Raw genomic sequence first — 26,891 nt, 5'->3', positions numbered from 1 at the left:
TGCACGACAGCCGCTCGAGAACAACCGTTGGCGCATCCCAAAGTCACGTTATGCATCCAATTCGACGTACATCTCGCAGGACCCGCGCTTGCGCAAGGAGTATCTGGACCCGGACCTGGTCTTTGACCCTGCGCTCAAGGCGCGCCTGATGGAGGGGGGCATGGACGACCTGCTGGCGACGCACTTTGCGCACCTGTTCATCCGGGACCCAATCGTCGTCTTTGCCGAGGACCTGCAGGAGCTGGACCTGAACAAGGTCGACCACTTTGAGAACCTGCAGAGCACCAACTGGCAGCACATGCGGTTCAAGCCGCCACCGCCGGGCAACGACATGGGCTGGCGGGTCGAATTCCGGCCCATGGAGATCCAGCTGACCGACTTTGAAAACGCCGCCTTTTCCATCTTCATCGTGCTCATCACGCGCGCCATCCTGTCGTTCGATCTCAACTTCTACGTGCCCATCGCGCGCGTGGCCGAGAACATGGAGACGGCGCACGCCCGCGACGCCGTCAACACGCGCAACTTCTGGTTCCGCAAGGACCCGTTCTCGCCGCGGCCGACAGCCGCAGCCGCAACAACCGGCAACGGAGGACGCAGCAGCGGCGGCACCAACACGCCTGCAGGCGCTGACTCGACGACGCCGCCATCGCCGCCGCCCCTCGGTGCCGTTGGGGACGAATACGCGGCCATGAGCGTCGACGAAATCGTCAACGGATCGGCGTCGACGGCGGGTTTCCCGGGGCTCATCCCGCTCGTGGAATCGTACCTCGACAGCATGAACGTCGACGTCGAGACGCGCTGCGAGCTGGCGCGGTACCTGGACCTGATCCGGCGGCGCGCCGACGGGTCGCTGTGGACGGCGGCGCGCTGGATCCGGCATTTCGTCCAGCAGCACCCGGCGTATGCCCAGGATAGCGTCGTTGATGATGACCTGCAGTTTGATCTGGTCAAGGCGGTTGAGCGCGTCACGACGAGCGATGGCCGTGATGAGGGGGCGAGACAGATGTTTGGGGAGAGGAGGTGAGGTAAGGTAAGGTAAGGGTAGATGGCGGCTCAAAGCATCCATTGCGTGCATGCATTGCGTGTTAGAACAATCGATCAACAGGACAGACAGATAGATAGATGAATGAATTGACGAATTGGCGGCCATTTTGTGCGAATTTAACTTCAGTCTTGACAGCAGCCACCAGCCCGCGCGTACCTAGTCGCCTTTACCATGTCGGTTCCTTGCATAGGCTTATGTGTGTGTGTGTGTGTGTGTATGTAGCTAGCTAGCATAAGGTGCATCCACACCTCAGGTAGCACACATGGGTACGGGTAGTACACATTAAATACATGGTCTGGTCTATCAGTCTGCTATTTACTTACTATACCAATGCATGCATGCCCGCATACATCACACATACCCATATACACGCTTCCATTTCAACCGTGAAGGTAAGTAGGCACCTAGACCGGTCTTCTCACATGTACACATGTGCACAGATACATAGATACATCCGTCATCAATACTCTTAATTAAGCTGAATGCCTAGGCAACTCGCAATCACTCAAGCTAGGCACCTGCGTAGCTACCAAGGTGTGACACTAGGTAAAGAGGCAGCCGCTGGCCGCCTGTCGGATCTCGTAGCTCGCCTGTGTTGTTTATGAGGGTGTCAGTCAGGAACATGATACATGTGGTTTTATGCATAAGACTGACTGGATTGTAGCTACCTAGGTACGGTAGCTCTTCCACCCGTCCGTCTTATGTTGCTAATGCTGCTGCTGCCGCTGCTGCTATTTTCTTACTTAAGCACCCGCACATACATACACATAACACAGACCGCTCACATCACAAGAATAAAAAGAGCGGGATAGATAGACGCTCTAGCTAGGTATGCAAGCATACATGCACGCATTGCTTTCCATCTCGTCTCCCCACCCAAACATCCCCTCCCCTTCCTCTCCTCTCCATCACCTACCAACACCCTATCTACCTCAGTCTCTAGTTACTCCTCACATACCCCTTCTCCCGCTTCAACTCCTCCATCTTCGCAACGCGCTTCTTGAACTCATCGTACTGGCATTTCTCATACGAGTGGCGTTCATTCTGGCAAACCCAATCGTTAGCTCAAACACCTCCAGAAACCTGCCCTCCCCTAGGTTTTGGTTGGGGGGTTGGGTGGTAAACTCACCTCACACTTCCACGGCAGATAATACTCGTCGACGCGGCACTTGTTGAGGGGGATGAGCAGGTGGGCGCAGCTGTCGCGGTAGGCGAGGGGGATTTTGGCGGCCGCCATTTCTTCGCGGGTTGCCGTCGTGCCTGCGTCGTTGCATCCGTTGAGTCAGTCGGGTTGCGCTGTGCGAGGGATGGGGGATGATGGTTGGTTGGGGTGGGTATCTGGTCTTGATGCTGCTCTCCCTCTCTTCTTCCCATTGCAGCCAACTACCTGTGCTCATCCATTGAGGGCGCTGTGGTAGTGCAGTCCCCACGCACGCATGCATGCATACCCTCCCTCTCTCCTTAGCTAATTGTGCGATCCCATAATCCCTTAATGCCCTTGAACAATCAAACAGGTGACGACCAATGCATGTAGATAAACCAATAAATGACTAACTCACCAGCACCACCCAATCCGACAGCGTCCTTGATCTTCTCCGTGATCGTCATGACTGCCGCGCTTCGTTGTCCGTACTATCGTTCGCTCGGTCGGTCGTTTGTTTGTTTGTTCGTGTGTTCCTTCGTTGCAACTAATGCGTTCGTCGTCGCTGTCGTCGGGGGCAGCGGTCGTGCAGGCGTAGCCGTAGCCGTAGGTAGCCGCAGCCGTCTCAATGGAATGGAGTCGTCGTGGTGGAGAGGTGTGGTAGTGGTGGTGGTGGTCTGAGCGGCCGTGCGGCGGGAGCCTCTAGTGCGGAGATTCGGCCGGCCGTTTGTCAATCGTGGAGTTAGGTAGGCACGGAGGTCGGGTGGTGGTTGCAGTCCGGTGGAGCACCGGCACTACTGGTTCTGGAGAGGACGGGTATGTGACGAATGGGGCGGCGCGGTCCGTTTGGGCGGTGAGGCCGGAGCTGCCAGGGGCTGGCCAATCATATGCGAGGATTAGAAACGCAGTGCAGTACAACATCAAAACAAGGAAGAATCATGCAAACACTTGCACGGAGTTTTCCTTTCAAAATGACTCGATCCGTCGTCGTCATCTTCTTGTTCGTCTCCTTCTTCTTAACATCTAGCTAGCTAGTTCGCTGAGAGCGGGTCGAGAAAAAACCACCAGCCAACGAAGCAGCGACAAACCAACAACACCAAAAATATGTATCGATGCATCATGACTACCAACGTCTTCTTCACACGGATGGCAAACTGAGATCAGAACCAGTGCGCCGTCACGTCCAAGCCTCATTGACACACGAACCCAATCCACGTGTCAATCCATCCATCAGACAACAAGGAGCAGCAGCAGCAGCAGCAGCAGCAGCGGGGCCACAGCAGTCAATCAATCAATCACAGACCCACACAACACCAGCAGCATCAAGTGCCAAATCATAGAATATGAACTTTTTACCATTTGAAGCTCGAAAGAAAGAAATAAAAAACTTGTTTGTTTGGGCTGCAGCCACGACCAAGCTCAAGCTCGAGCTCGACGATAGCCAACATTAACCCGCCCGCCCCATCATCACATATCCGACCGACCGACCAACCGTCCGACCTATCCGACCGACCACCCATTGATCACCAGAGACGCCTCAAAGAAGAAGAGAGAATAAAAAGAACGCCAAACAGAAGGCCATTACGAAGACGACGACGACAGCAGCAGCAGCAGCAGCAGCAGCAGACGAGAGAGAAGAATATCAAAAAGAAATCCACACTTCTCCTTCCCTTCCCTTCACAACGCCCACCCTATTGACTGACTGACTGACTGACGAGACGAGACGAAAGTCGTAAAAGAGAAAAGAATAGAACAGAAATTTCAGAGAGCTGCAGCGAGGCCTCGTGGGGTCGTTGACATGAGAAGCCATCATCGCGCGCCGCCATCCGTTGGGAGAGAAAAAGGGAGGGCAAACGGCTGTCTGTCTGTCGCCTGTATCAATAGCGCCACCCACCACCCGAAAGAGCAAGAAGACGTTATCACATCTCTGTCCGGTGCTCACCCGCCCAACCTCACCCGCAACCCAGTCCGATGCGGACAGCGCCAGTAGCCAAGTGTACAACGGAGCAAGAAGCCTCCCTAGAGAGAACCAGCAAAATAGCCATCCATCCCATCAACAAAACATCCTCGTCCCCTCCATTTGCCGAGATGGCTCCAAAAAAACGACATGTCAACTTTGCACACACAAACCCCGGGGTAGCCCTCCACACAGAGGCAATGGTCGTCAGTCATCCCTTTGCGTGACGTATCAAGGCAGGCAGGCAGGCAGGTAGGTACGTGTTGCCGTCGCAACAACAACAACAACAACAACAACAAAGCAGGATTTCAACAAAACGAGAACGCTCATCGAAAGCCGGATCGCTGCGATAGCAACCCAATGCGAGAAGAGGAGGAAGAAGAAGAAGAAGAAAGACGAGACTCTCGCGAACGGTGACGAGAAACAGGACGATGAAGAAAAGGACCGCTGTCGTAAAAGTCGTGGTTTTGGTGCCGTTGATGACGTTGTTGCTGTTGCTGTTGCTGTGGTCGTGCTGTACAAAGACATAAACAACCTTCCGGATGGTGGTTATGACGGTGGGACGAAGATCCGTGAAAAGTAGGAGAGGAACCGAACCGCAACTCGCCGCCCTTGGACCTCCAAATCCACGCATGTCGTAAACGCCAACGCCTGATGCGCAATGGTCTCTAGAGGACGAGCTTTCGTCAATAAGAATTCTCGTCTCAAGATGCCATTGCGGATCAGACATGTTTGGCCCTTGCCGTGCTTGCGCTGCCCACACTCCCGACCCTGCCGCTGGTCTTTCTCACACCACTAGTCTTCCCGTCAGTGCTTCGTCTGGCCGGGCTCCCTCTGGTCTTGGAAACACTGATTGCGCCAGCGCCGCTAACAGCCTTGCCTGAGGGGGTCTTTGGTTTTCCAACGCGGTTCTCCACGTCACTCTCGCCCCCATTCCACGTGGTAGTCGTCGTGGACATGGTCGTTGTCGTGCAGCTGACAGCTCGTCTCTTGCTGTTGCTAGTCGGAGTCTTGGAGTTTGGGGAGCGGGAGGCAGCGCGCTTGGCCAGCATGCGAAGCTGGTATTCCTCATCCGACTCAGGCTCGACGGCAGACGCGCGGCGCACATTGATGACTTCAGAGTCTGGCATAATGTAAGGCTCGTTTTCATGTCCGCGACACGGCGATTGGTGTCGACTTGTAGGCCCGTAAATCTTGCTAGTCTTGCGGGGCTGGCCTGGAGTAGGAGCGGGGAGGTTGTCGTCATGAACTGCGGTACCCAGGGATGCAGACGCTACGCGGTGGTCGTTGGTGTTGATCTCGCCCAGCGCCGCACGCTTCTGACTGCCGTTGGGAGGCGTAAAAGTCTGTCCGTTGCTGGCCAAGCGCTGTCTATACGACTTGGTGGGCGTGGCAGGCTGGAGTGCTGCCAACTTCTCCTTCATGCTGTCCTCGAACCACCATTCTCTGAAAGTTCCCTGGTTGAGATGAAGCCAGTGTTGCTGAGGGCCGACAACCATTCCAGGCCGCATGAATCGCATAAAGGCAATGATCTCGTTGGCAGTGAAGCCATGTCTGTAAATCAGGTAGGCACCAATCAGACATCCCGTGCGCCCCAGGCCAGCCTTGCAGTGCACAGCGATGCCCTTCTTCCGCACAGTAATCATCTCGTGGGCCAAGTTGACAAAGTTGCGGACGAGGTTGAGAGGAGGGCAAGTTCCGTCATCAAAAATCATGTCCAGGTGCTGAATGCCCAGCGCCGTAAAGTAAGTTGGCGAGTAGAGCTCTGAGTTGAGGCGGACGACGAGTCCAATGTTGCGCGTTGAGAAGTGGGCCAGGACGTTCTTGAACGGGGTAGGAATGTCGGCCTGTTCAAGTTCTGCAATCGTCTTTGGCACCTTGGCGTAGAGCGGGTCCGAGGTAGGAATCACCTTGGCTGGCAAGTGCTGAGGTGATGCAAAGGCGAGAAAGTTGGGCGAGACCCAGTTGAAGTCGCCCATGTCCACGCGCTCAAACTTTTCATACTCCTCGAGGCTGAAATCCCGCAGGCTGCAGATGCCTTCCTCCTTTGCTTTCCATACACCGTAAACGACGTCCTGAATGTTGATGATGTAGTCTGCCTGGCTGTAACCGGCGTCTCTGAATGGCATGCACGGCGGATCCATCTGGGCTATGGGCGCGAGGGCAAGGTGTGGCGGCCAGTTTTGGATCAGCACCATGTAGCAAGCAAGCAAGCAAGCGGCATTTGCGCGACCTAGAAGGTTGGGTCAGTGATAATATTGGGGAGAGCGGATGTAGTGCATACTCCTCGAGTCGGCATGGCACCAGAATACGACGGGCCTGTCTTCGTTCTTGGGGGCCGCAAGCACTTCGTGGAGCAGCACGGCGAAGCGGTAGAGGTGGCCTATGTGCAGTGGGCCAAAGTCGGCGTGAAAGGCATTGTAGAGCAGGCGGCGGTCGACGGAAAAGTAGACGGGAGGAGGGGACAAGTTGGGCTTCGAGGCAGCAGTGCTCTGTTGAGCTCTAGAGGAGCGCTTGCTGGGAGACTTGCGGTCCTTGGGCTGCGGATAGGGAAACGGCGTGTGCGCGTTGGGCGGGTGAGAATACGACGCCAGATACAGACGATCCTGGATGTACTCGATAACCTGGCCGTAGCTCTGGGCGCTATTGCGGTGGTCCTCCTCAATTGAGGCGTGCGAAGGCATGGCGGGCGATGCGCGCGGTCAGTCGGATGGATCGCGGCAGAGGGAAAGGGGGCGGCGCGATGATGGGACGGAAGAAGACGGCGGAGCGCGTGTGGGTGGGCGTGAGGGTAAAGAAATAGTGGTGGAGAGCAGCTGGTGCTGTAGCGATGGCGAGTGGGAGTCCAATGTTTTGGCGTCGTCCGAATTGGGGATGGCCTGGTTTGCGGTTGCCCGGGCAAGAATCGCTCGCTTAGTCAATTGTTTTGAGCGCCACGGCGGCGTAACGACGCATCGCCACTGGTCAGCACTCCCGTTACAGCGGTCAATGCGCTGATCCCCGCAGATGCCGTGCACGGGCCCCGACATTGTTTTCCACAACAACCGCCAACACTTCCCCGTCGCTACGCCAGTCAACCTCCATCACCGTCATCGCCCCGCGTCATTCGTCCCCATCTCAGCCTCGTGTCCCTCTGGCTCGTGCCACCTTTCGCCTCTCTACTGTCGTGTCAGCCTGTGCCACCGTGCTGCTGCACCGCAGACACGCCTTTCAATTTTCACCGCTGGCCGGTCATTTCCCAATCAGGCAATCTCGCTTGCTTGGGTTCCTGTCCAACCGCCATGTTGATCCGCCGTGGCAGACAAGAGGGCTGGCTCACTCTCCCCATAACCGCGCTGAAGCCATGGGCTGATCTCAACGGCGTTGGCTTCAACAACGTGTCTGTTGGGCCTCTACCCGGGCTCGAGCATCGAGGTTCCGCTGTTGTAGCCGAGCGGTACTTGCTCGGAGACAACAACGACCCGCTCATGACCATTCCGCGCGATCTCATACTCTCCCTCGAGGGTGTGCGCTTGCACGCAAAGTCGGATAAACACTTGCGCCAGCTGCTCGAAGTCTTGGGCGACTTTGCCATGGTAAGCTTCACCAATCGTCGTTGAAGATGCGTCCGGGCGGCTACAAGTCTTGGCCTGCTGCCCTTGTTACGCGGGATGAAATCAGACGTCTTTCAGCACAGCTGCTGCAGGGACCCGCATGTCTTGTAAAGTGCAGCCTGCCTATTCCAATCCCTATTCCAAAGCGCCGAGCCTTGGAGTGAAAACCCCAATGCAGCAGCTCTGGTGTATCATGTTACCGTCTTGTCGTGCCCACCGGGGACGTTGCCGCTTGGAAAGCTGTTGTCGTGTGAGATGACGGACAAGTGAGAGGTTGAGGACAGCACCAAGTTCTCACTTCACGCAGTCCCGTTGTCTTTTCACAAAGTAGGTAGGGCACCGATCCCTTGATCCCAGGTCAACATGACCCAGCCGCTGGCAGGCGTCTGATTTCATCTTGCGTAACAGACTGCAGATTTGTTTTTGGCTCTGGGGAAATCTTGCGCGGCGGGGTTTGCAGATAGTATTCAAGCTCACGTTCCCAGACTGCCAGGATTTCCATTCTTGTCTTTCTTCTCTATCAGTCTTCTATCTCGCGTCCAGACACCAAGATTGGTGTCAAAAATCCAATGACTGAGTATGGGGAACTAAACAGACCATGTTGAGAGGCACTAACTTTCTCAGATATGTCAAGTTTCTCCCTCAAGAGCTTCTCCCTACCTTTTGGACCGAGGAAGAACGCACCTTGTTGATCGGTACGACGCTCAAACCAGCAGTCGAAGCCAAGTTGAAGAGCTTAAACAAGGAGTACGAGAAGCTCCACAAGTTGACAGAGAGCGTTGCCTGGTGCAATGATGATTGGTGGTACGACGACACTTATGGTCTTACCTTTGACGACTGGCTTCAAGTCGATGCCATGTATCGATCTCGTGCGCTCGAGTTTCCAGGCTTCGGAGACAGCATGGTACCGTGTATCGACATGGCCAACCACGCCAGTGGTGATGACACGGCCGCTCTCTACGAGGTGGGCCCTAAAGGAAATGCCGTCCTCCTTCTGCGAGAGGGCAAGACGGTGAACAAGGGAGAGGAGGTTACAATCACGTAATGAAGACTTGACTCTGTCATCAGACAATGCTGACAACTGAACAGCTACGGCGATAAAAAAGGAGCTTGCGAGATGCTCTTCTCTTATGGCTTCATTGAGGACAGCATGATCTCTGCCACGGAGCTTTTTCTCGATTTAGAAATTCCCCAAGACGACCCACTCAAGATTGCCAAGATGCACATCAACAAAGCCGCACCGGGCGTCAAAATCTTTGACAGTGAAGAGCCGAATGTGTCTAGCGAAGGCACAACCTGGATGAGCGAATTCATCTGGCTCGTAATTGTCAACGAAGAAGACGGGCTAGAGTTTCAAGTCTTGCAGACCAACGACGGCGGCAGAGAGCTTCAAGTTTTTTGGAAAGAGGAGAAGCTCGAAGAGCCACACAAAGTCAAAGAGCTGCTCGAAACCAATCCTTTGTGGCCAGTCTTTCAGCTCCGAGCCGTAGCGTTGATACAGGACAGAGTTGAGTCACAGCTTCGAGTTTTGCATAGCACTGAGAACGATGTCAGGGGTGTGGATAAAGATGGCGAGTTGGTGAGACAAGGGGTCTGGAACCTGGCCATGAGGTTCAGGGATCTGGAAAGAGATCTGCTGGAGCGGTCGTACGGGGATCTCGAGGAAGAAAAGGAAAAGCTTCTGGCCACAGAGACGGTGCAGCGATATCTCGCCGAACAGCAAGACGAGGACTTTTCATAAAGATTCAACATTTTGACGGCCAATTGACAGCATTCAGCACCTTCGCTTGTACAAATTTGATAAAATCAAAGAATCCTTCAGGAAGTGAAAGCCAGCACATTCCGCATAATGCCAAGGTACCCAAGCAGCCCAAGCTAGTTCCCCACGCACAACCTTGCCGTCGATCACCCCGGCAGAGTCTCTTCGTGTGGTCCAGCTTTCCCCAGAATCGCGATCCGGAAACGAGGTCATGTCAGCCAAAAGGCATGCTCCGGCTGTTTCCGAGTACAGCACTTGATGCATTGTACGAGTCAACGACGGTGCTGGGAGTCGGGAAAAGCGGATCCGAGGGTTGGTAATATCAGACGACACGAGCTTCTAGAATGAAATTCACGTCGAGCAAAGGCCCTCTGAGCTGACAGATTGATGGTGTTGAGCGGGCGCCACTGGGGTCTAGTTCTCTGTCGTCCAACATTGCGGTACGAGGGTACCACGGTTGAGATTATGGCTGAGCGCCATTGCCGGCTAGTCAGGCTATTTCTCGAGTGCATGTCCACCTGTCAGCCAGAAAAATAGCTCTTGCATGTCGCGTGTCTGCCGTAGGTGACTCCCGAGAAAAGCCAGAGCAAAAGCCTTGGGAGCTTTGCTTTTGGGTATGATGTGCGAGTCAGCCCTGGGGTATCCCGTCTGGCAGCTTGCAAGATTCCAGGCACGCAGGTCCAGCATCATTCCATTCCCCGCGTGACCCTCTCTGGGGTGCAGAGTGCATGTGGGTGCTGGCGGCGACGCAGGGCACACTCAGCGTCGTCGGTGTTGAGGCCGAGCAGCACGAATTATCCGTGTAACAGCCGCCCATGATGCCATGCCACGCCTGCTGATCGTGCGGCCTGAGATGGGACGAATAAGTAAGTAATGGATGGCTTGTTGAAACGAAAAGAGCCCGGGAGGCCTCAAGCAAACACGCAGGGGTTGATTGGCTTGCGCGCGGCTCCTCCCCGCAATGCCCCAGACTTCTTGCGCGGCGTTATTCTTCTTTCCCCCTCCGACACCTCTTCCACCATACCTACTGATCCAACCCGTACAATTCCATCCCCTCCCGATCCCTCACGTCTGACGTCCTTCTTATCGACCAGCCTCCGCTGTCTGCCGCCCGTCTCGTCGTCGTTCCTGCAAGCCTGCGACTCCGCCGTATGCCTGTCGGATTTTGGCCCAAGCCCGCCGACTCACGACCGCTTCGCCATCTATGACAGAGGGCTTGCGCGCCCTCCCCCGCCTCCGTCATGCCTGGAATACTTCCCATGAAGGTCATCAAGGTCGGAACCACCTCCCAGGCCCGCATAGCACAGGCCTGCGATCGTTGCCGGAGTAAAAAGATTCGCTGCGATGGCGTGCGTCCCAGCTGCACCCAATGCCTCAACGTCGGCTTCGAGTGCCGAACCAGTGACAAGCTGAGCCGCCGAGCTTTCCCCCGCGGATATACCGAGTCGCTCGAGGAGCGCGTGCGCCAGCTCGAGTCTGAAGTGCGCGAGTTGAAGGAGCTGCTGGACGGGAAGGACGAGAAGATTGATGTGCTTTCGCGGATACACTCAAAATCGCCCCACGGCCTCAATAGGAGACCAACGCCGTCCATCACTCCCCAAATCAAGTCGCCGAGTGAGGAATCGCTGGATAAGGATGATCTTTTCAAAGTCGCGCAGTCGCCGCTGCTGCTCGATGAGGGTTCCGCCAACTCGTACTTTGTTGGTCCATCCAGCGGAAGAACTTTGATCGGTATGCTGGCGTGATCCGACTCACAGTCGCCGTCTGACCTTTGCAGATGCCTTCAACCGCCGTGTGCAGGAGACTGGAAAACCATTCCAGGTTGTCTCCCCTGAATCTCTTCTCGAAGCTGATAGTAGGCTCGTGACAGAAAATGAAGCGCCAAATACCCCAAAAGCACCTCCTCGCATGGCGTCTGACAAGGCCATCACCTGCTTCTTTCAAGAGTTTGCTCCCATTTTCCCGGTCATCCACAGGCCGACGTTCCTTAGCTTGTATGAGGAATTTGTGAATGACCCCGAGGCCATGACTGACAAAAAGGCCCTTGCTCAACTCAATCTCGTATTCGGTATTGCTACATTGGCTGGCGAGGTCTGACACCCTTCCTCATTCCCTTGTCGCATACCATTCTAACATGCTTCAAGTCTCTTGATAAGGCGCTCGTGGACTCGTTTGAAATCCAGTGGCAGGCAGCTCTTGATGCCATCCTGCACGACGCTTCAATTTCTACTCTGCAATGCCTCGTCCTCGCCCAACTTTACTGCATTCAGAGAGCAGACTACTCCCGGCTGCTCAAGTATAAGGGGATTGCCATCAGTCTTTCACACCGCCTTGGACTACACCAGTCCCAGAAGCGCTTCGCGCTAGGCGCCCTCACTGGTGAGATACGCAAAAAGGTCTTTTGGACGCTCTACACTCTTGATTGGTAGGTTTTGCCGTTGTCTCATGTTCCATCCAGCTGACTGGCCAAGTTTTACGGCTGCTCAACTAGGTCTGCCAAAGCATTTCAGAGAAGAGGACATTCACTGCGAGTACCCAGTGGACGCCGACGATGAATACATCACCGAGAAAGGCTTTTTGCCCTCGCTGCCCGGCGAGTTCACCAAAGTGTCGAGCGCCCTGGCTCTATTCAGGGCTGTCCGCATCCTTGGCAGAATCCTTGAGGAGAATTACCCCACCTCTCAGTCTCATGATTTATCCTTTCGCAAGATGACGGCACAGTCAGACGAGCTTGATCAGTGGTCCAGCAGCCTTCCTTCCCACCTCAAACTGCAATTCGCTCAGGACAAACCGAGCACAAATATGACGAGCAGCCGATCTCCGATACTTGTAAATTTTCCCCGCAGTGGACCACGTGCAGTGCTAATGGCGTCGACAGTCCCTGTTTTACAATTACATTCGCATTCTCATTTGGCGACCTGTGCTGTGTGCCGATCTGGGCAGTCGGGCCTCTGCTGCCGTCCTTGCCGTTGCAGGTTCATGCAAGCACATTGTGCAAATTGTCCAGCTGCTCGAAGAGAGGAATTTGGGCTTTTCGCTCTGTATCAACAAGAATGGCCTTCTCGTCTCGTCTGGCTTTGGGCTCTTGTTCCAGGCCGTTGAGCTGGACCAGGACTCGAAGCTGTTCAAGGAGAACTTGAGACTGACGACCGTCATTGCTGATCATCTTGACCGATCGCTCTCGCCGGCGGCAGCCCCTTTTGGTGATGTGGTCAAGTCCATGGCTGGCGTCCAGATTGAGCCAAAGGAGCCGGCGCAGCTCTCCCCTGTCGACTCCATCCATGAAGCCTCGTCCTCTTCGGATCCTCTCGGTGCCACTCATAGACATCTAAAAGCAATTGCTTCACGACTGTCTCCAAGCAGATTTTCCCACAACGAGAATCCTGATCGCCGTGCCACAGTGCCAAACATCAACATCAACGGAATCGGTCAACACACCAATCCCAGCGTCCAAAGCCTCAATTCCATCCACTCCGTCGTTTCTGAGCCTGCTCACGCGCACCAAGCCCGTTCGGAACCGACCATGTCGCCGCTTACCCACCGCGCGTCGTTTGGTACCACAACACCCAATCCCCGACTTCGTCGCACGAGCACCAATGTCACTGCGCCAGCAGCCGCACATGGCTCTTCCACCAATCTCGACTTTCTATCTTTCGGAACCGACCCGTCTGCTCATGCATGTTCTGCATCTTCGCACGCAAAAACAGATGTCCAAGCTTCGGACGAATGGGAACGTCTCCTTGGAGGCCTTGACAATGGCGCTACCAACATCTACGACAGCATCTACGGCGGCGCACCAATCGACGCACTATCCGACCTTCCCCCGTCATTGCCGAACCCATCTACCGCCATCGCCAACACTGGTCTCGTTTGGTCGCCGGAGATGTGGCACGTGGGCCTGTCGGATCACGAGCCCCACGCACCGCCACCCCAGAGCGTCCTTAGCTTTTCCGACGAAAGTTTGACGAGCGGCAGTGACGCGTTCGACGTCGACTTTGGCAGCTCGTCGACGGCGACGGGATCCGGAGGTCCCGCTTCTTCCGCCTCGGCCTCCGGCGCTGGCACTGGCAATGGCAATGGCAGCAGACTTGAGCCGCCGCATCCATCATCAGAATCGGGCGCTTCGCCTGGCCGACGTCCATTTCTCTACAGTGGAGGTGAAAGCGGCGGCGGCGCCAGCGGCTCGTCGTACCGCGGCTTGGTGATTCCGTCGGACTATAATGCGCATGGGCACGGCGAGTGCGAGCCCCTGACAGTAATTGACGGCGGCAACTTCGGGTTGTGAGCAAGCGAGCATTCCGGTGTGAGGAAGACGTGCAGCTGTTGGAAAAGGGTGACGGCGCTATCTTGTAAATGAAAGAGCGGAGATGGACATTGCGATGTTGGGCTTGTTTGCTGTTAGTTTGGTGTTTGGAGCGTTTCGCTGGGCTGGCGGCATCTTTGGGCTGGAAATTTGCGTCTTCTTCTTTCCTTCGCTGGACGGGTGATGGCTATGTGCACTTGGCGCGATTACCCCCACCTTTTTTTTTTCAATTTGAAGCCTAGGTATGTAGCTGGTTGGGTGGTTGTGTTGGTTTGTCTGTCTTTCTGTCTATCGCTGCTGTGTATACGCTTGACACGCACGCACGCAAAGCGAAGCGAAGCGCAATCGTTCTCCACATGTTGGCCCCGTCGACGTCAAATGGAATTGGTTTTGTTCTCTGTTATCTGTCTTTCTCTCCGTCTCTCTGTCGTATTTCGCGTGCCTATCTACATGTCTACTTGTCCAGCGAATAGCAGAAGCCCTTTTATCCTGCTGGGCTTCCTTGCTCTTTCTTGCATTTTTGTTCCGATTGGTCTCGTATCGGCGTTGCTATTTTTGTCTACATATTTGTTCTGTGTCACGCTTTGCGGATGTTTTCTGTTGGGGTTTCTGCTTGCCTGCTTGTCTTTATGCGTGGCTGTCCTCTCTCACGCCTTGCTGTAGCTGACACAAAGTGCTGGAGCGTGTGGGTAACTCCTTTTCTTTCATTTTCCTTTTTCTTTTTTCCTTCTCTTTTTCTTTTTATTTTGCTGTGTCAATGAGGCGGGCAATGCTGCTGTCCCAGCTCCTGGCTATCTGCCTATCAGTAAATCATCGTGTTCGCTGTCATTCAGCACGTCTTTTCTGCGCAAGATACCAGATTGAATATCGAGAGAAGCTAGAATAAGGGACGTGAGGCGAGCGAATGGTAAATCAACTCATGACGAGTAAACGCGAGGAGTCAGGTGTCATGGGTTTGATTTTTCTTGTGCATGGATTTTGAGGGTCAGCTTTGGAGGTGTGTAGATGGCAGCTTTCAAACATGTATTTTTTGGGAGCCGCGATGTGGACATTGGTGCCGTGAGTTCATTGGTGTCGTGAGTTCAGGACTCGTGTCTGTTCAGGGGTCCGGCATCACGGGTGGACAGGAGAACTTTTCGATTACTACTTCCTCATCAGGAACGCTTTGATGCGTGTATGACTGGATTAGGGAAGAATTTTGGCGATTGTGAGACTGTGTTAGAAGTAATTGATTTGAAGTTGGAAGATGGTGGCGGTCCAGAGCTGCGAGAGGAGAGTATAACAAAGGCGATGCATGAATTCTACATTTCTCAGGAGGAGCAATGGTCAGAAGAGACTTCTTTCCTATCTCTGCTTGTTGAAATGCCTGCTTGGGAGGTTGGAGCAGGAAAAATGGGACGTGTTTGGGCTTGCCACCTTTGAAGATGGGCGTCGCGTCGTTGGCAGTCACCACATTGGTCTGGTTCCGGAAGCAAGTAAAAGTTGGTATGTTGGCAATGTCTGATCCCTCTGCAAGACCCACCATCATCCACTCACACTCTTAATCGTCTTGAGCTCATACACTCCGAGAGTCCGGACATTTGGAAAAGCATTCATTGTTATCCTCCAACCGGTACCGCTCAAAATCTCGCAGTTGTCCACTCGCATTCTTTGGGGCCTTGGGATCGTACAGTCAGAAAGATATTCTAGTTTGAATCACTCTTCTTCTCCAACCGGTACTCCGAGCTCCACTCGGCTTGTGATCAAACGCTGAATTGTTTCCAGGCTTACTTCAACTATCCTCTACATATCATGTCTGGCCATAGGCACACCGGTTGGAACGACCAAACCTGTGGCAAGTGTGGGAAAACCGCCGACGGGCTCAAGCGTTGCGGCAAGTGTCAAATTCAGAGATACTGCGACCGAGACTGCCAGAAGGAACACTGGATGACGCACAAATTGGTCTGTGGATCGATAGCATCGGCAGAAGACTACAAGCGGAACTACGCCACGTCACGGGATGTGACCAAGAACCTTGATGTTCCTGTCGCAGACCCCTTCACACGCATCGACAAAGGAATCTGGCTGCATGACCGGTCTCAGGGCGACACGTTCAAGCTCCTCATCGATACGTGCCGCATGCGCATGGCCGACGAGCTCACGTTCGAGAAAAAGGCGAACCCAGACAGCGTCTTCAGCGAAGGAGTCACGTCCAGCATTGGCGCCTTCCGGAAGTTTTTGGACATTCTCGAAACCAAGCACCGCGAACTCCTTCCAGACTGGTGGAACGATGAAAAGAGGCAGGAATGCGAGCAGCTTGGCATGGACAGCAATGTCTGGGAAAGCCTGAGCGCGAAGCGCGGAAAGGATGATATCAACACGTACTACAGCGATGAAAATATGTCCATGCAGTTTCGCATGTTCGGCTTTTTCGTTTATGACAGGGGCATTAGCGGCATAGATGCAAAAGACTTTTTGCGGGTTTTGGTGACCCTCGAAAGCGGCCAATTCTACTTTACGGATAGGGGTGAGCGCAAGGAGACTGTTCTTTTTCAACCTCAGTGAGAACTACTGCAGGTCAAGAACGTGGCCGGGGAAATCTGAGAGTTTGACTGGGACTTGCTGCTCACTTTCTGCCAGATCCGCAGAAGTGAACTTCGACTCCAAGGCTGGCAGTGGAATCGTCTATTGGTAGTTTCAATTTGGTCTTTCAAGACGATGGCTGACGGGAATTGATTGACGTGTTGGAATCATGGCTGGCAATGAGGAGACGCTCAACCACGAATTCTGAAAGTGAGAGCAATGGCAGCATTGGCAGACATCAATTCTCCGTTGACTGACGTCTCCCCTGTTCCGAACGTGGCAAAAGTTTGAATCTTGTCAGCAGACAATTACATGAGAGCCTAAACGCGGGACTGTCGCATCCGAAAAAACATCAGTACAAGTCACTGACCCTGCCACCATCACTTTTCCTCCAATATCACAGCAGCCACCAGATGGTCTCGGAACCCTGGAATATACCCCACACATCTCACGCAGGACAGTGTAGTGAAGGCCGACCAAGGCTCTGTAGTAACGTGAAGGCCCCAACCTCATCACATCCCCTTGAGGATATTTCGGAATGGATCACGTCCAGACCCGGACACTTCAAACGACTTTGGACGCGTACCTCGACCCAACTTAACTCGAACGGCCCTCGTCGTGAGCTGCCAGATCGTCACTCCAGTTCCTGCGCGGTAATCACACCAACAGTTGGGTCGTGCGTGTGCGCGGCGCTTGCAGCGAACAATCCAAATGGAAGATGGCATGCCCCGCAGACAGCAGCAGCAGCAGCAATTATGGAGACGGGCACGCATGCAGACAGGCATTCGAGCGTCTAGACGGCCAAGCGTATAGGGCTCGGGCCAGTATCCAGATGGGGGAACTACCCGTTTCTGGACACTGAGAGGCAATGCTCGAACGTGATTGGTGAGCGTGGAGGGCCAACTATTCCGCCTGCCTGGCGAGCCGTGACCGCGTTCTATTGCCGTCTATTGCCGCGTCGTTCCTGGACGAATGTTGGCCTGGCGCACATCTGAGATGGCGTGGTGTGGTGTGGCACGGCGAGGCTGGATGACCTTGGCGTCGTCAGCTGTCCGGCTGGCGGCCCCGGGGAAATAGCGGGTGTGATGGCTGGAATGACAATGACGGATAAGTGTCGAAGGAACATGCGGTTGCGCGGTTGATTGGAAGGAGGCCTTCTGGCCGGATGCGGATGTCATGGGGTTTGGTGGAGGATGGACGAGCCATTCCTCCTCGGCCCAGGCCGCAGCCAGGAAACATGCGCCCAGACATTTTCGTGGAGGCGCGGGATGAATGTCATGGGATGACATGATTCGACTGGTTTGCAAGGCTTGGGCAGAGAAGTCGTGGCGCTGTTGGACCAATGAGGGTGTGGATGAGAATGTGCCTCACATGGACTTCTTTGCAAAGACTGCCAACAGTCCAACTTGGAGGGCGTAAGAATGGAGAATATCAAGATCTAAGTCGATTGGTAGGGCAGAGCTAGGGGAAAATCTAACCATGGAGATTGGTGCTGTCTGAGCCACAGCGTTTTGCGTCGATCTGCTACTGGCTGACTGAATGGCTGACTGCTGATCCTGCCCTGCTTTGCTATGCCATGTCGAAGTCCGTGGTGTGCAGATGGACCGCGGACATGGACATGTAAACAAACGGCTCTGCAGTTGGGGGCGTCAGGGGGCAGTAAAAACACCCCCTTCCCTCACAGTCCCCACGCAATCCTGCGGCGTATGCAAATCATAGTCCGGGGACGGCACATCGCCTCAGACTCTCCACTCCATGTGGGTCCCTTGTCTGGCCCCTCCAACCGCCGCCGCGGCCACACCACCATCACCGTCCGCCGTCATCATCCTGGCTGCTCGTCAGACGGCGCGGTCTTCGTGCCTCTTTCAGGACTTTTGCATTGCCTTGGTCGGCCACCCTTGCTCGACTCCCAGATTCCAGCCACGTCACTGCGATCTGCCATGCGTTCTGAGACACTTATTTCCGATTCTGGCCGCCAGTCATTCTGCCGCGCGAGGCCTTCTACTATTCACGTTCCTGGGAATGATTCGAATGAGAAAACTCCAGGCCTAACGAGCCTCGGCTAAGGCACAGGATTTGTGCAGTTGGCGCTCGTGGCTTTTTGAATCTGTCGAATCTTCTACACTCATGCCGCGACGTGGTTGTCGATGGCTGGACGAATGCTGATGAGTCGCCCAGCGTTTCGTTATACAGTCTGTACCAGATAGTACAACCGGATGAGGTGAAAGATACATGCCAAGGGACGTTCCTCAGTGCCCTTTTTCAGCGCAGGGACTTTTACTTTTGATGAGGCAATAAAGAGTAATCCATTTGTCAAACAAAAAGACCGAGCGATAAGTAGAAATCAACTTACTCGCTCCAGGGCATTGTTCATGCCCGCCAGGGACTGGCTTGCTTGTGAATGGTTGCAATTCTGTTTCGATCGAGACGAACACGATATGGATAGTTGATCCGGACTTGCGCGATTCAGCTGGCAAGTTGAATTTTGATCGGCGCGAACGCCACTCCGCTTGTCCAGACGCCCGTCCAGTAGGATCTGGTGTATTTCTCAGTCCAGGCCATTTTTGACGTCTATGATAGCTTGAACAGCCGTTAGCGCCTTGACAAACGCAGTGGTTGCTGGTTGATTGGTCGAATAGAAGAGTCTTTCGCCAATAAATTTGACCAGTCTCCGTCTGAAGCATTGACAACAGGGCTTGAATAAGACGGCTCAGGTGGTGAAGTTGATCTTTCGATAGAACAATGCTTGCAGAGGAAAAGTGTCAAAGCCGTATACAGTTCTTGCAAGACTCTGAACGGACAGGAGATGATTCATGTGTGAGCAAGTTGTACACCAGGTACTTGTTTGACTGCCATATACTTGGGCTGGTGACAAGATTTGATATCGTAGATGCTCAAAAGATGGTGTTGGGGGCTCAACCTGTAACGACTCGGTTAAAAGGGAAACATCCTTGGCAGGATCGGCATCACGTGTGGGGAGCTTCAACAGCCCGCCAGAGCTTCCCAAGCAACGACGAAGCATCAACAAAACCTCAAACCAAACATGGCCGACGTCGATGACAAGGAAAAAGCCGAGAAGCTCGCTGCGGCCAAGAAGCGCGTACGTGGCTTCCGCTCGAACCACAATCTGCAAGAACAGGACAGATGTTCTTTGCAAGCTCGCAATCGAACTTGCAAGCTAACAGCACGCCCAGTTTGAGCAATTGAAGAAGCAGCAAAAAGGAAAAAAGGGTGGAGGCAAGAAGAAGAAGGATGACGCCCTCGCCGAAGCCGAAGCCGAATCATCCAGCCCGCCAGCGAGCGATCAGCTGGCCGCGGAAGAAGCCTCGGCTGCCGCCGCCGACGACGTCAAACCTACCGATGATGACGCCCAAGAAGTTGTCGCAGAGTCGCCAACAGCCGATAATGACAAGGAGGACAAGAAGACAGATGAGTCTGAAAAGGCTGCGGAGGAGACAGACCAGCAGGCCCACGCTCGCCAGCCTTCCATCTCCGTCCAATCCAAGCTGAGGTCGGACTCGTTCCGGCGAAGCTCCTCGGCGGCGGCCACTGGGTCACCGACAACGAGTGTCAAGTCGCCAACGGCAAACCTGGGGGATGACGTGCAAGATATTTACCGCAAGCAGGTACAGCGCATTGAGGAGCTGGAGAAAGAGAACAAACGGCTGCAGAGCGAGTCGAAGGATGCTGAGGCGCGATGGAAGAAGACGGAAGAAGAATTGGACGAGCTTCGCGAATCCAACAACGAAGTGGCCGAACTCAAGTCCAAGGCCGACCAAGCAGAGGCAAAAGCAGCCGAGTCAGAGAAGCTTGTATGTTGCGAATCCCCGGCATCAATAGGTCAAGGCTAATCGTTCACAGAGGACCGAAATCGCCAGTCTCCAGCGCCAAAACTCGCAGCTACAAAGTCAGACGGCCAAGCACAACCGCCGCGTCTCCAATGCATCCCCGTCACAAGATGACCTTGCAGCGCAACTCGCCTCCAAATCCGCCACGATCCAATCCCTCGAGCTCGAAATCTCCAATCTGCACACACAAATTTCACAAGCCAACACCGCTTCGTCTTCGCAAAGCGATCAAATAGCAGCCCTGACTGACAAGCTTGCGCAATCGGATGCTGCTGCCCAATCGGCCGCGCAAGAACTTGCCGACCTCAAACAAAATCTCGAGAAGGCTAGCGAATCTGCGGCGGCAGAAGGAACGTCACGGTCATCGGCGGAGACGCGGATCGCCCAGCTGGAAGCGGAGCTCAGCGCAGCTCAACGGTCCTTGGCCGACGCAACCAAGAGAGCCGAGACGCTTGAGAAGAAGGTCGAGACTCTGACGACGCTGCACCGGGAGTCGGACGCGCGGACGCAGGCACGCATTCGCGAAGCTGAAAAGGTGGAACGCGAGGCCCGCGAGCTGCGCAGCCGCGTGACCGCGCTCAGCAATGAAAACGCGCGACTCAAGGAAGAGGCGGAGCGGCGCAGCCGGGCGAGCGCGGGGGCCGACGGCGACGACGGCGACGACGCCGGACTCGAGGAGATTGAGGACGAGGAGCGGCGGCGGCTGCGGACCCGGATCCAGGCGCTCGAGGAAGAAAACACCGACTTGCGCCGCGGCATCTGGCGCGACTCGCGCGCAGCGATGCAGCCGCAGATGGACACGGGCGCTGCTGCTGGCGGCTTCGACGAAGTCGACCTCTCGACTGGCACGCCCGTTTCCCCTTCGCGCCGGCCGACAGGGGCCAGCAGCCATCAGCAACAGCATAGCAGCTTGACGGACGTCATTAACAGCGGCATCAGTGCCTTTACAGGTGGTGATCGCCCCCGCCGTCCCTCGTCCAACCACCATCAAGCCGTTCGCAAGCAGAGCCTTGCCGGCGGAAGCAGCCTGCTGGGAGACGACGACTTTGATTTTGATGAGGACGCGTTCCGTGCCGCCCAGGAAGAAGAGGGACGTCGGCGTATTGAGCGCGTCAAGGAGATTAAGCGTGGGCTTGAGGGGTGGCGCGGATGGAGGGTTGATGTTGTTGATGTCAGAGTTGGCATGGGCGGTGTGTTGGATGTTTGAGCGAGAAACACAGGTCGTCTAAGGTGGCGAGTCGATTGGCATGTAATCACGGCGTGATTGAATACGCAAAGCAACTAGAGGCAAGAAGATTGTTCTCTCTGGTCCTTTTTCCCTTTGGTAAGTGTACTTTACGCACTTCGTCTACGTCCGTCAAATATTTAGAACATGCTACTCTAATAATTTTGTGAGGAACACGTAACCTGTAATACAACTGTCCTTTACTCCTCGCCTCGTTTCTGCTTTGATGGTTGAAGAGTCGCCTGACTTTCATTGATATTTTTACGTATACCTTTGCATTTTGCATGTTTTCAGCAATCAAAAACACCATGGCCTTGTCGAGAATTGCCACGTCTCCCTTTTCTATTTCACATACTGCAGCCTACCTCATGGCACAAGTCTTGAAAGTCGGTCGCTAAGAGAGTCAACGGCATAAGGAAAGAGCGAGAAGATCGTGTTCACAAGAGTTGCCAAAATACCAACACCACATGGACAGCGCAAGGTCACCCGGCAAGTACCAGAGAAAGTCTTCACTATGGCTCCAACCAGGCAACCTGCCATCAACCACTACCCATCGCTCGCCTTTCTCTTACACGACTCGACGTACCAACCAACCAACCAACCAGCCAACAGCCTCACAACTCATCTCATACCGCCCATACATATTCTTAACATCATACTATGCCGCACCGAGTGCTACGTGCCGGCCCAATACCACCTTCCCCCTTTCTTTCTTTCTTTCCTTCCTCTTCATCTCCCCACATCATTCCTTTACCCTTCTTCCTTTCGTTCTTCCATGCACACCCACCCCAGCCACCTCCTTTTCTCACGTCCACTTCTAACCCGTCCACCAACCCGTCCATCCATCCATCCATCCATCCATCCATCCATCCACATACATACATACTCACCGAATCAGCCGCCCCACGCGCGTGGCGTGGCGTGGCATGGCAGAACGAGTGAAGCGGGCGAACGATCGAGCAAGCGGGCCAGCCCGTCTGCCGTCGCTGTTGCGTTGCATGCGCGCATGCAACATACTATATACATACATACATGCATACTTACAAAGGGTCAACGTTGCGTTGCGTTTCCGCTCGACGTTGCGGTCAAGATAGGCTGGTGGATGGAGCGACATGGCGTTTTGGGGATTGGCATTGGCATGTCAGACGGACGTGCGGGGCGGACGGAGGCGGGCGGGCGGGCGGATGGGCGGATGGGCGGATGGGTGAATTGGTGGATGGAGAGGTCATGAGGGCGAAGAGAAAAAAAGGTCGGAAGGGAAGAAAAGGAAATGGAGAGTTGATTTTGCTTGTTTGTGCTGTGTATGGCATGTCTACAGTGTTGTATGAGGTGGTGGTAGTGGTGGCGCTAACGCTCGGGCGTACAGGCAGAAGTGAGGGAACGAAAGAACTGATCCAAGGTATAGAGTTTGAAAAAGGGGAGATAACATGTGATTTAGGAAGATGGAAGATCAAGGAGAGAGGGGGAGGAAGCAAGGCCGTCGCAGGCAGCCAGGCAGGCTTCCTGTTTGGGCAATTAAGCACGCGACAATAAATTTGTGTAGTGGTAGAGTGACCAACAAGACGCAAAGTGGTCTTCGATGGAAAGAGTAGGAGGAAAGTGCGTTTGCCTGCGTGCATCTAGTTGAATGGTGTCTTCGTTCATAAAAACTAGGCAGATAAAGATAGAGAGGGCTTGAATTACAGAAGGCAAGAGAAAATTCTACCTCCTACCCCCTTTACCACATCAACTAGCAGCAGCAAGCAAGTAAGCGATAGTGCAGCAGCACACCGCGCCCCATCCATCCATCCTGCCACCAAAGCACAACAGCAGTAGACCACACCTCGCTCCACCAGCGCAATTAACATCAATACACCTACCTACCGACCATCCTCCGCTCCATCTCTCCATCTCTCACTCATTCTCTTCCTACCATGCGTACTCCCATCTCCCACCCCCTCCGCAGCGCCGATGGCATTGCCTACGCGGTCTTCGATCGGACGATATCTCTCCCACCTTGCACTACCCTACCACTCTCCCCTCGCTCACTCATTGATCTCAGGCAGCCAGGCTAGGATCGCGCATCGCAGGGCACATACATTGACGGGCGGGCGGGCGGGCGGACTGCCTTCCTACCTGCCTACCTGTCTGTCTGGGTCTACCCTGGTTTACCCCAGATTTCTTGGGCGGCGGCGCGTGGCCGCGGCCGTGGGGGTGTGTCGGTCTGGAACATTCCTAGAATATATCGTTTAGGGCACGAAGGGAGTTTTTCTTGGGATAGGGTTTAGAGAGAGGGATTGCGTGTAAGAGGGAGTGGCGATGGTTAGCGGTCGAAGGATAGGGGAGGGAGGGGATGGTATGGTATGGTATGGTAAGGGGAGGAAAGGACGAATCACGGTGGGGGGGGGGAGGGGGTTTTGGTGCGGTCCTCTTTCCGCTCATCTTTTTTTGGTTTTATGTATGTATGCCTGTTTGTTCCGTGAATCGATGTGTAGGTAGGTGCCTTACTCACTTGCTTGCATATTGCTCTACACGAAAAAACCTGCCTGCCTGCCTCCTAACCCCCTTTTCTGTATCCAAGCAGACTCCACACCGAATGTACGTATTACCATCGCTCTCCCTTTCCCCCCTGCTTCTCCCCCAACTTTCCCCCCCCCCCCCCCCCCCCCCCCCCCCTCTCTGACAATTACTGTCATAATCATCGATTCTAACCCTCAACCCCCAAAAAAAGATGAACGTCGGCGACCATCCCATCCCAGTCTAGCCCCGCCAAGCCTAGCAATAAATTAAGCGAGGCACCGCAAGCTCTATCCCAGCTCGAAAGTCTGGGGGAAACGGGGATGATGCTAGTGCAAGGTTTTTTGGCTTTTGTGCCGTCTGCTGTGTGTTGCGTTGCGTTAGGTGCGAGATCGACTGACTAATTGATCAAGTGACTGATTGAATGGCTGGCTGGCTGGCTGGCTGGATGGGGAAGGGAGGGAAGGAGAGAGATGGGGGATGATGGCTTGATGGTGAGATAGCTTTGCCTGATTTCGGGGGGTGGGTGTTGGTGAGAGTAATGGATTTGCGCAGGACGGGCGGAAAAGCAACTGACTGACTAACTGCTGTGTGTGCGTAGTGACGCTTCTGCGGCTGGGCTGGTGGACTGCGTACTGTATGCTGAACGACGTATGTTGCTGCGGGTTGGCTGCTAGTGCGGCAATGTACTGTATTATGTGTGTAATATGAGTCTGCATAGCGCAGATAGTAAAGCAAAGCCGATAGGCACGAAAGACAGTGCGTGGTTTGTACATTAACTAGAACACAGACCTACCAACCAAAGAGCCCGGCCCATCCTTTGCGCACTCAGTACTGCACAGCTATCACTCTCAGAGCGGCACAGCACTGTCAGTCAGTCAGTACGGTGGAGGCGGGGCAGGCCCCCAGAGACGCCAAAATCCGGGGCGCCGCCGTAACTTACCAGCAACCAACGCACTCGTGAGCAAGCTCGCAATTCGGCGCCGCCTGGCCTGGCCGTTTCCCACTCAGGCTCTCTTCATTCGCTGCGCAGTAAACAACCTCTGGACGGGAAGACACGTACGCCTAGGCAAGGGCGGCTGGCGCAAAGGGAAGAGTATTGCACACGGTGCGTAGGGGTGCCTTGTCCAGTTGATGGAAAATTTTTCCAAGGCTTGCGTGCATGCTGCTCTGCTCTATTCTCCTGTTTGCTGGTGGCTCTTCTCTCTTCCTGTCGTTTGAGGTGGAGAGGATTGGCAGGACTGATGTCTGCGTCCGGCTGATTAAACTAGGCAATGAGGCAACGAGTCTCTCAAGCGCATAGACACTGGCAGCGTGCGTCGTCGCCACTGCGCTCACTTGTCGATATAGTGGCGCGGTAGGTGAGGTGAGGTAGTCAAGATAGGTGACCCGCGCCATCTGCGCCGTCTGCGCCCTGCTGATACGCCATGCCTATGCCATGACGTCGCGCGCGCTGCGCTCCCGCTCGATGCAGCCCGTCTGTCTGCTTGCCCGCCCGCGCTCCTTGGCCCACTGCCCTTCCTCATTTAGGCCTGTGGATATTTGACACTGCATGCGACGAGAAAGATGCTGAATACATGGAGACGTGGTATAGCGCAATGGTGGAGTCTCAACCATGCCATAGTAGGTGCTGCGCGAATTCCACAAAGAAATGGTACAGAGGACGTGGATAGTGAATAAGAGAGGTTTTGCAAGCTCGCACCGTTGCACAAGACCCTCAGGAAACAAGGAGATGTCTCGAAGTTGAACCTCGGCCTTGTCTTAACCTCTGCCTACCATTCCTTTTTTCGGTGCCTCTGGCTTTGAAATTGCTTTTTGTCGCTTGCTCCCGAACCCAAATCCGTATAGCGGGAGGGAGGGAGCGCTCCAACGTGCGCGCGCACGTGGAGAGACTGCGCGGCAGTCGGACATGGATAGACGGCATCAAGTTGCTCGGGCGAATAGCTGTCGTTCATATGCAAAGAGATAGAGATCAATGGGCTTTTCGCGAGAAGAAATGGCAGAGTGCAACGACGTCCGGTCTTGGAGTGGAGCAGCGAGTGTACAGCGTGTTTGTGTAGTCGCGCTCAACCGAGGCACATGGAACTTGTGCTAGTCAGGCTTCATCTTGAATGTGCGAGTCGGTTCGATGAGGAGCTGAACGAAATAAGGTGCGATGCGAACGGTGCAATCGCTTGATCGGTAGAGCGTGCTGGTTATTCAGCCGTCGGTCGGTCGGAAGACAGGGCAGGCAGGGCGGTCAGGGAGAGGCTGCGGCAGCCAGGTAGCGGGTTTCAAAAGTGACCTCGTGCCATGAAGAGCTGAAAAAGACGTCAAAGGCACAGGACCTGGGTCCGGCCCATGAGCCCAATTGGTTCGCGGCATGGACCAGATCTGGACTGCAAAACGTGCGATCCAGGCTCGACTGGCTGGCTGGCCGGCCGGCTGAATTGAATTGGCGCATCGGCAATAAAAAAAAAGTAGCATTGCTTGTTAGGTTGCTACTACTTACTGTAGCAATATTCATGTAGTGCCGGGTGTGCTGTGGTTGTGGGAAATTCAATCATAACGTCAGAGGTTGACCTCACAGCCTCCGCCCGCCCATTGGCACGCTGAATACTCATCAGATAAGGTCATTGGGCTCCAATGGAATTTCGAGAGGCGTAAAAGTGGCAAACTATGCACGTTGAAGGAGCCGCGCGCCGACCGTTGGTCATGCCCTACGACGACCAAGGAGCCAGGAGACGGGGCCGTGGATGGCTGTTTTTTGGCCTGTTGGTCTCGAGAGCCCAGCTGGCCGGGCAAACCTCACAACCAACGGCTCCCTGTTGTCTGTCTCCCTCGACCAGCGCAGCGCAGCGCAGCAGCCGTGGTCCGCGTGAGGTGGTCTGAGAGCGGTCAAGACGGACGGGCACCCAAGCCACCGTGGTCGCACGGCGTGTGCGAAAGCCATCCTCGTGGCGGGAGTCGTCTCGAACTGCTG

General features: G+C 54.6%; 11 protein-coding genes across 11 annotated transcripts in view; 7 read left to right on the top strand and 4 right to left on the bottom strand.

The window, feature by feature from the left end:
• IWZ02DRAFT_459997 (glutamate-cysteine ligase-domain-containing protein) overlaps positions 1-1,149 on the top strand; it is a 2,873-nt gene extending 1,724 nt beyond the window's left edge. Inside the window, exon 7 of the mRNA XM_066768123.1 lies at positions 11-1,149. Within this exon, the coding sequence (XP_066619597.1) occupies positions 11-1,024 (1,014 nt within the window). The 3' untranslated portion in view covers positions 1,025-1,149. The remainder of the gene's footprint in view (positions 1-10) is intronic.
• A 480-nt stretch (positions 1,150-1,629) lies between these two features.
• On the bottom strand, positions 1,630-2,966 carry IWZ02DRAFT_459995 (NADH-ubiquinone oxidoreductase B18 subunit family protein). Its single transcript, XM_066768122.1, has 3 exons — positions 2,605-2,966; positions 2,175-2,305; positions 1,630-2,089 (listed from the first exon to the last, which is right to left on the bottom strand). Exons 1-3 carry the CDS (start codon positions 2,651-2,653, stop codon positions 1,985-1,987), a joined length of 285 nt encoding a protein of 94 aa, XP_066619596.1. The 5' UTR covers positions 2,654-2,966; the 3' UTR covers positions 1,630-1,984.
• Positions 2,967-4,275: 1,309 nt separating this feature from the next.
• On the bottom strand, positions 4,276-4,800 carry IWZ02DRAFT_67237 (uncharacterized protein). Its single transcript, XM_066771045.1, has one exon. It carries the CDS (start codon positions 4,669-4,671, stop codon positions 4,375-4,377), a length of 297 nt encoding a protein of 98 aa, XP_066619595.1. The 5' UTR covers positions 4,672-4,800; the 3' UTR covers positions 4,276-4,374.
• On the bottom strand, positions 4,769-6,973 carry IWZ02DRAFT_67232 (tyrosine-protein phosphatase CDC14). The gene is made up of 2 exons (XM_066771044.1): positions 6,428-6,973; positions 4,769-6,376 (listed from the first exon to the last, which is right to left on the bottom strand). The coding sequence occupies exons 1-2, from the start codon at positions 6,825-6,827 to the stop codon at positions 4,866-4,868; spliced, it is 1,911 nt and encodes a 636-aa protein (XP_066619594.1). The 5' UTR covers positions 6,828-6,973; the 3' UTR covers positions 4,769-4,865.
• A 244-nt stretch (positions 6,974-7,217) lies between these two features.
• Positions 7,218-9,574, top strand: IWZ02DRAFT_459989 (uncharacterized protein). The gene is made up of 4 exons (XM_066768121.1): positions 7,218-7,718; positions 8,222-8,313; positions 8,361-8,777; positions 8,826-9,574. Exons 1-4 carry the CDS (start codon positions 7,425-7,427, stop codon positions 9,475-9,477), a joined length of 1,455 nt encoding a protein of 484 aa, XP_066619593.1. The 5' UTR covers positions 7,218-7,424; the 3' UTR covers positions 9,478-9,574.
• Positions 9,575-10,736: 1,162 nt separating this feature from the next.
• Positions 10,737-13,780, top strand: IWZ02DRAFT_383979 (transcriptional activator protein-like protein acu-15; the record flags this gene model as incomplete). Its single annotated transcript, XM_066765305.1, has 5 exons — positions 10,737-11,226; positions 11,273-11,586; positions 11,640-11,920; positions 11,967-12,324; positions 12,374-13,780. The coding sequence occupies 5 exons, from the start codon at positions 10,737-10,739 to the stop codon at positions 13,778-13,780; spliced, it is 2,850 nt and encodes a 949-aa protein (XP_066619592.1).
• Positions 13,781-13,881: 101 nt separating this feature from the next.
• IWZ02DRAFT_67156 (uncharacterized protein) lies at positions 13,882-14,615 on the top strand. The gene has a single exon (XM_066771043.1). It carries the CDS (start codon positions 13,982-13,984, stop codon positions 14,459-14,461), a length of 480 nt encoding a protein of 159 aa, XP_066619591.1. The 5' UTR covers positions 13,882-13,981; the 3' UTR covers positions 14,462-14,615.
• A 690-nt stretch (positions 14,616-15,305) lies between these two features.
• IWZ02DRAFT_507714 (uncharacterized protein) lies at positions 15,306-16,558 on the top strand. Its single transcript, XM_066770426.1, has one exon. The coding sequence runs from the start codon at positions 15,590-15,592 to the stop codon at positions 16,340-16,342; it is 753 nt and encodes a 250-aa protein (XP_066619590.1). The 5' UTR covers positions 15,306-15,589; the 3' UTR covers positions 16,343-16,558.
• Positions 16,559-17,307: 749 nt separating this feature from the next.
• Positions 17,308-17,649, bottom strand: IWZ02DRAFT_435873 (uncharacterized protein; the record flags this gene model as incomplete). The annotated part of the gene is made up of 1 exon (XM_066766483.1): positions 17,308-17,649. One exon carries the CDS (start codon positions 17,647-17,649, stop codon positions 17,308-17,310), a length of 342 nt encoding a protein of 113 aa, XP_066619589.1.
• A 1,754-nt stretch (positions 17,650-19,403) lies between these two features.
• On the top strand, positions 19,404-21,572 carry IWZ02DRAFT_507702 (M protein repeat protein-like protein; the record flags this gene model as incomplete). Its single annotated transcript, XM_066770425.1, has 3 exons — positions 19,404-19,460; positions 19,555-20,172; positions 20,222-21,572. The coding sequence occupies 3 exons, from the start codon at positions 19,404-19,406 to the stop codon at positions 21,413-21,415; spliced, it is 1,869 nt and encodes a 622-aa protein (XP_066619588.1). The 3' UTR covers positions 21,416-21,572.
• IWZ02DRAFT_67117 (uncharacterized protein) lies at positions 21,573-22,806 on the top strand. The gene has a single exon (XM_066771042.1). The coding sequence runs from the start codon at positions 21,948-21,950 to the stop codon at positions 22,662-22,664; it is 717 nt and encodes a 238-aa protein (XP_066619587.1). The 5' UTR covers positions 21,573-21,947; the 3' UTR covers positions 22,665-22,806.
• The last annotated feature ends 4,085 nt before the right edge of the window (positions 22,807-26,891 follow it).

This window comes from Phyllosticta citriasiana (assembly GCF_038021145.1).
Source record: "Phyllosticta citriasiana strain CBS 120426 chromosome Unknown IWZ02scaffold_13, whole genome shotgun sequence".
NCBI classification, from domain to species: Eukaryota; Fungi; Ascomycota; class Dothideomycetes; order Botryosphaeriales; family Phyllostictaceae; genus Phyllosticta; species Phyllosticta citriasiana.
This window is presented reverse-complemented; position numbering and strand designations above follow the sequence as displayed.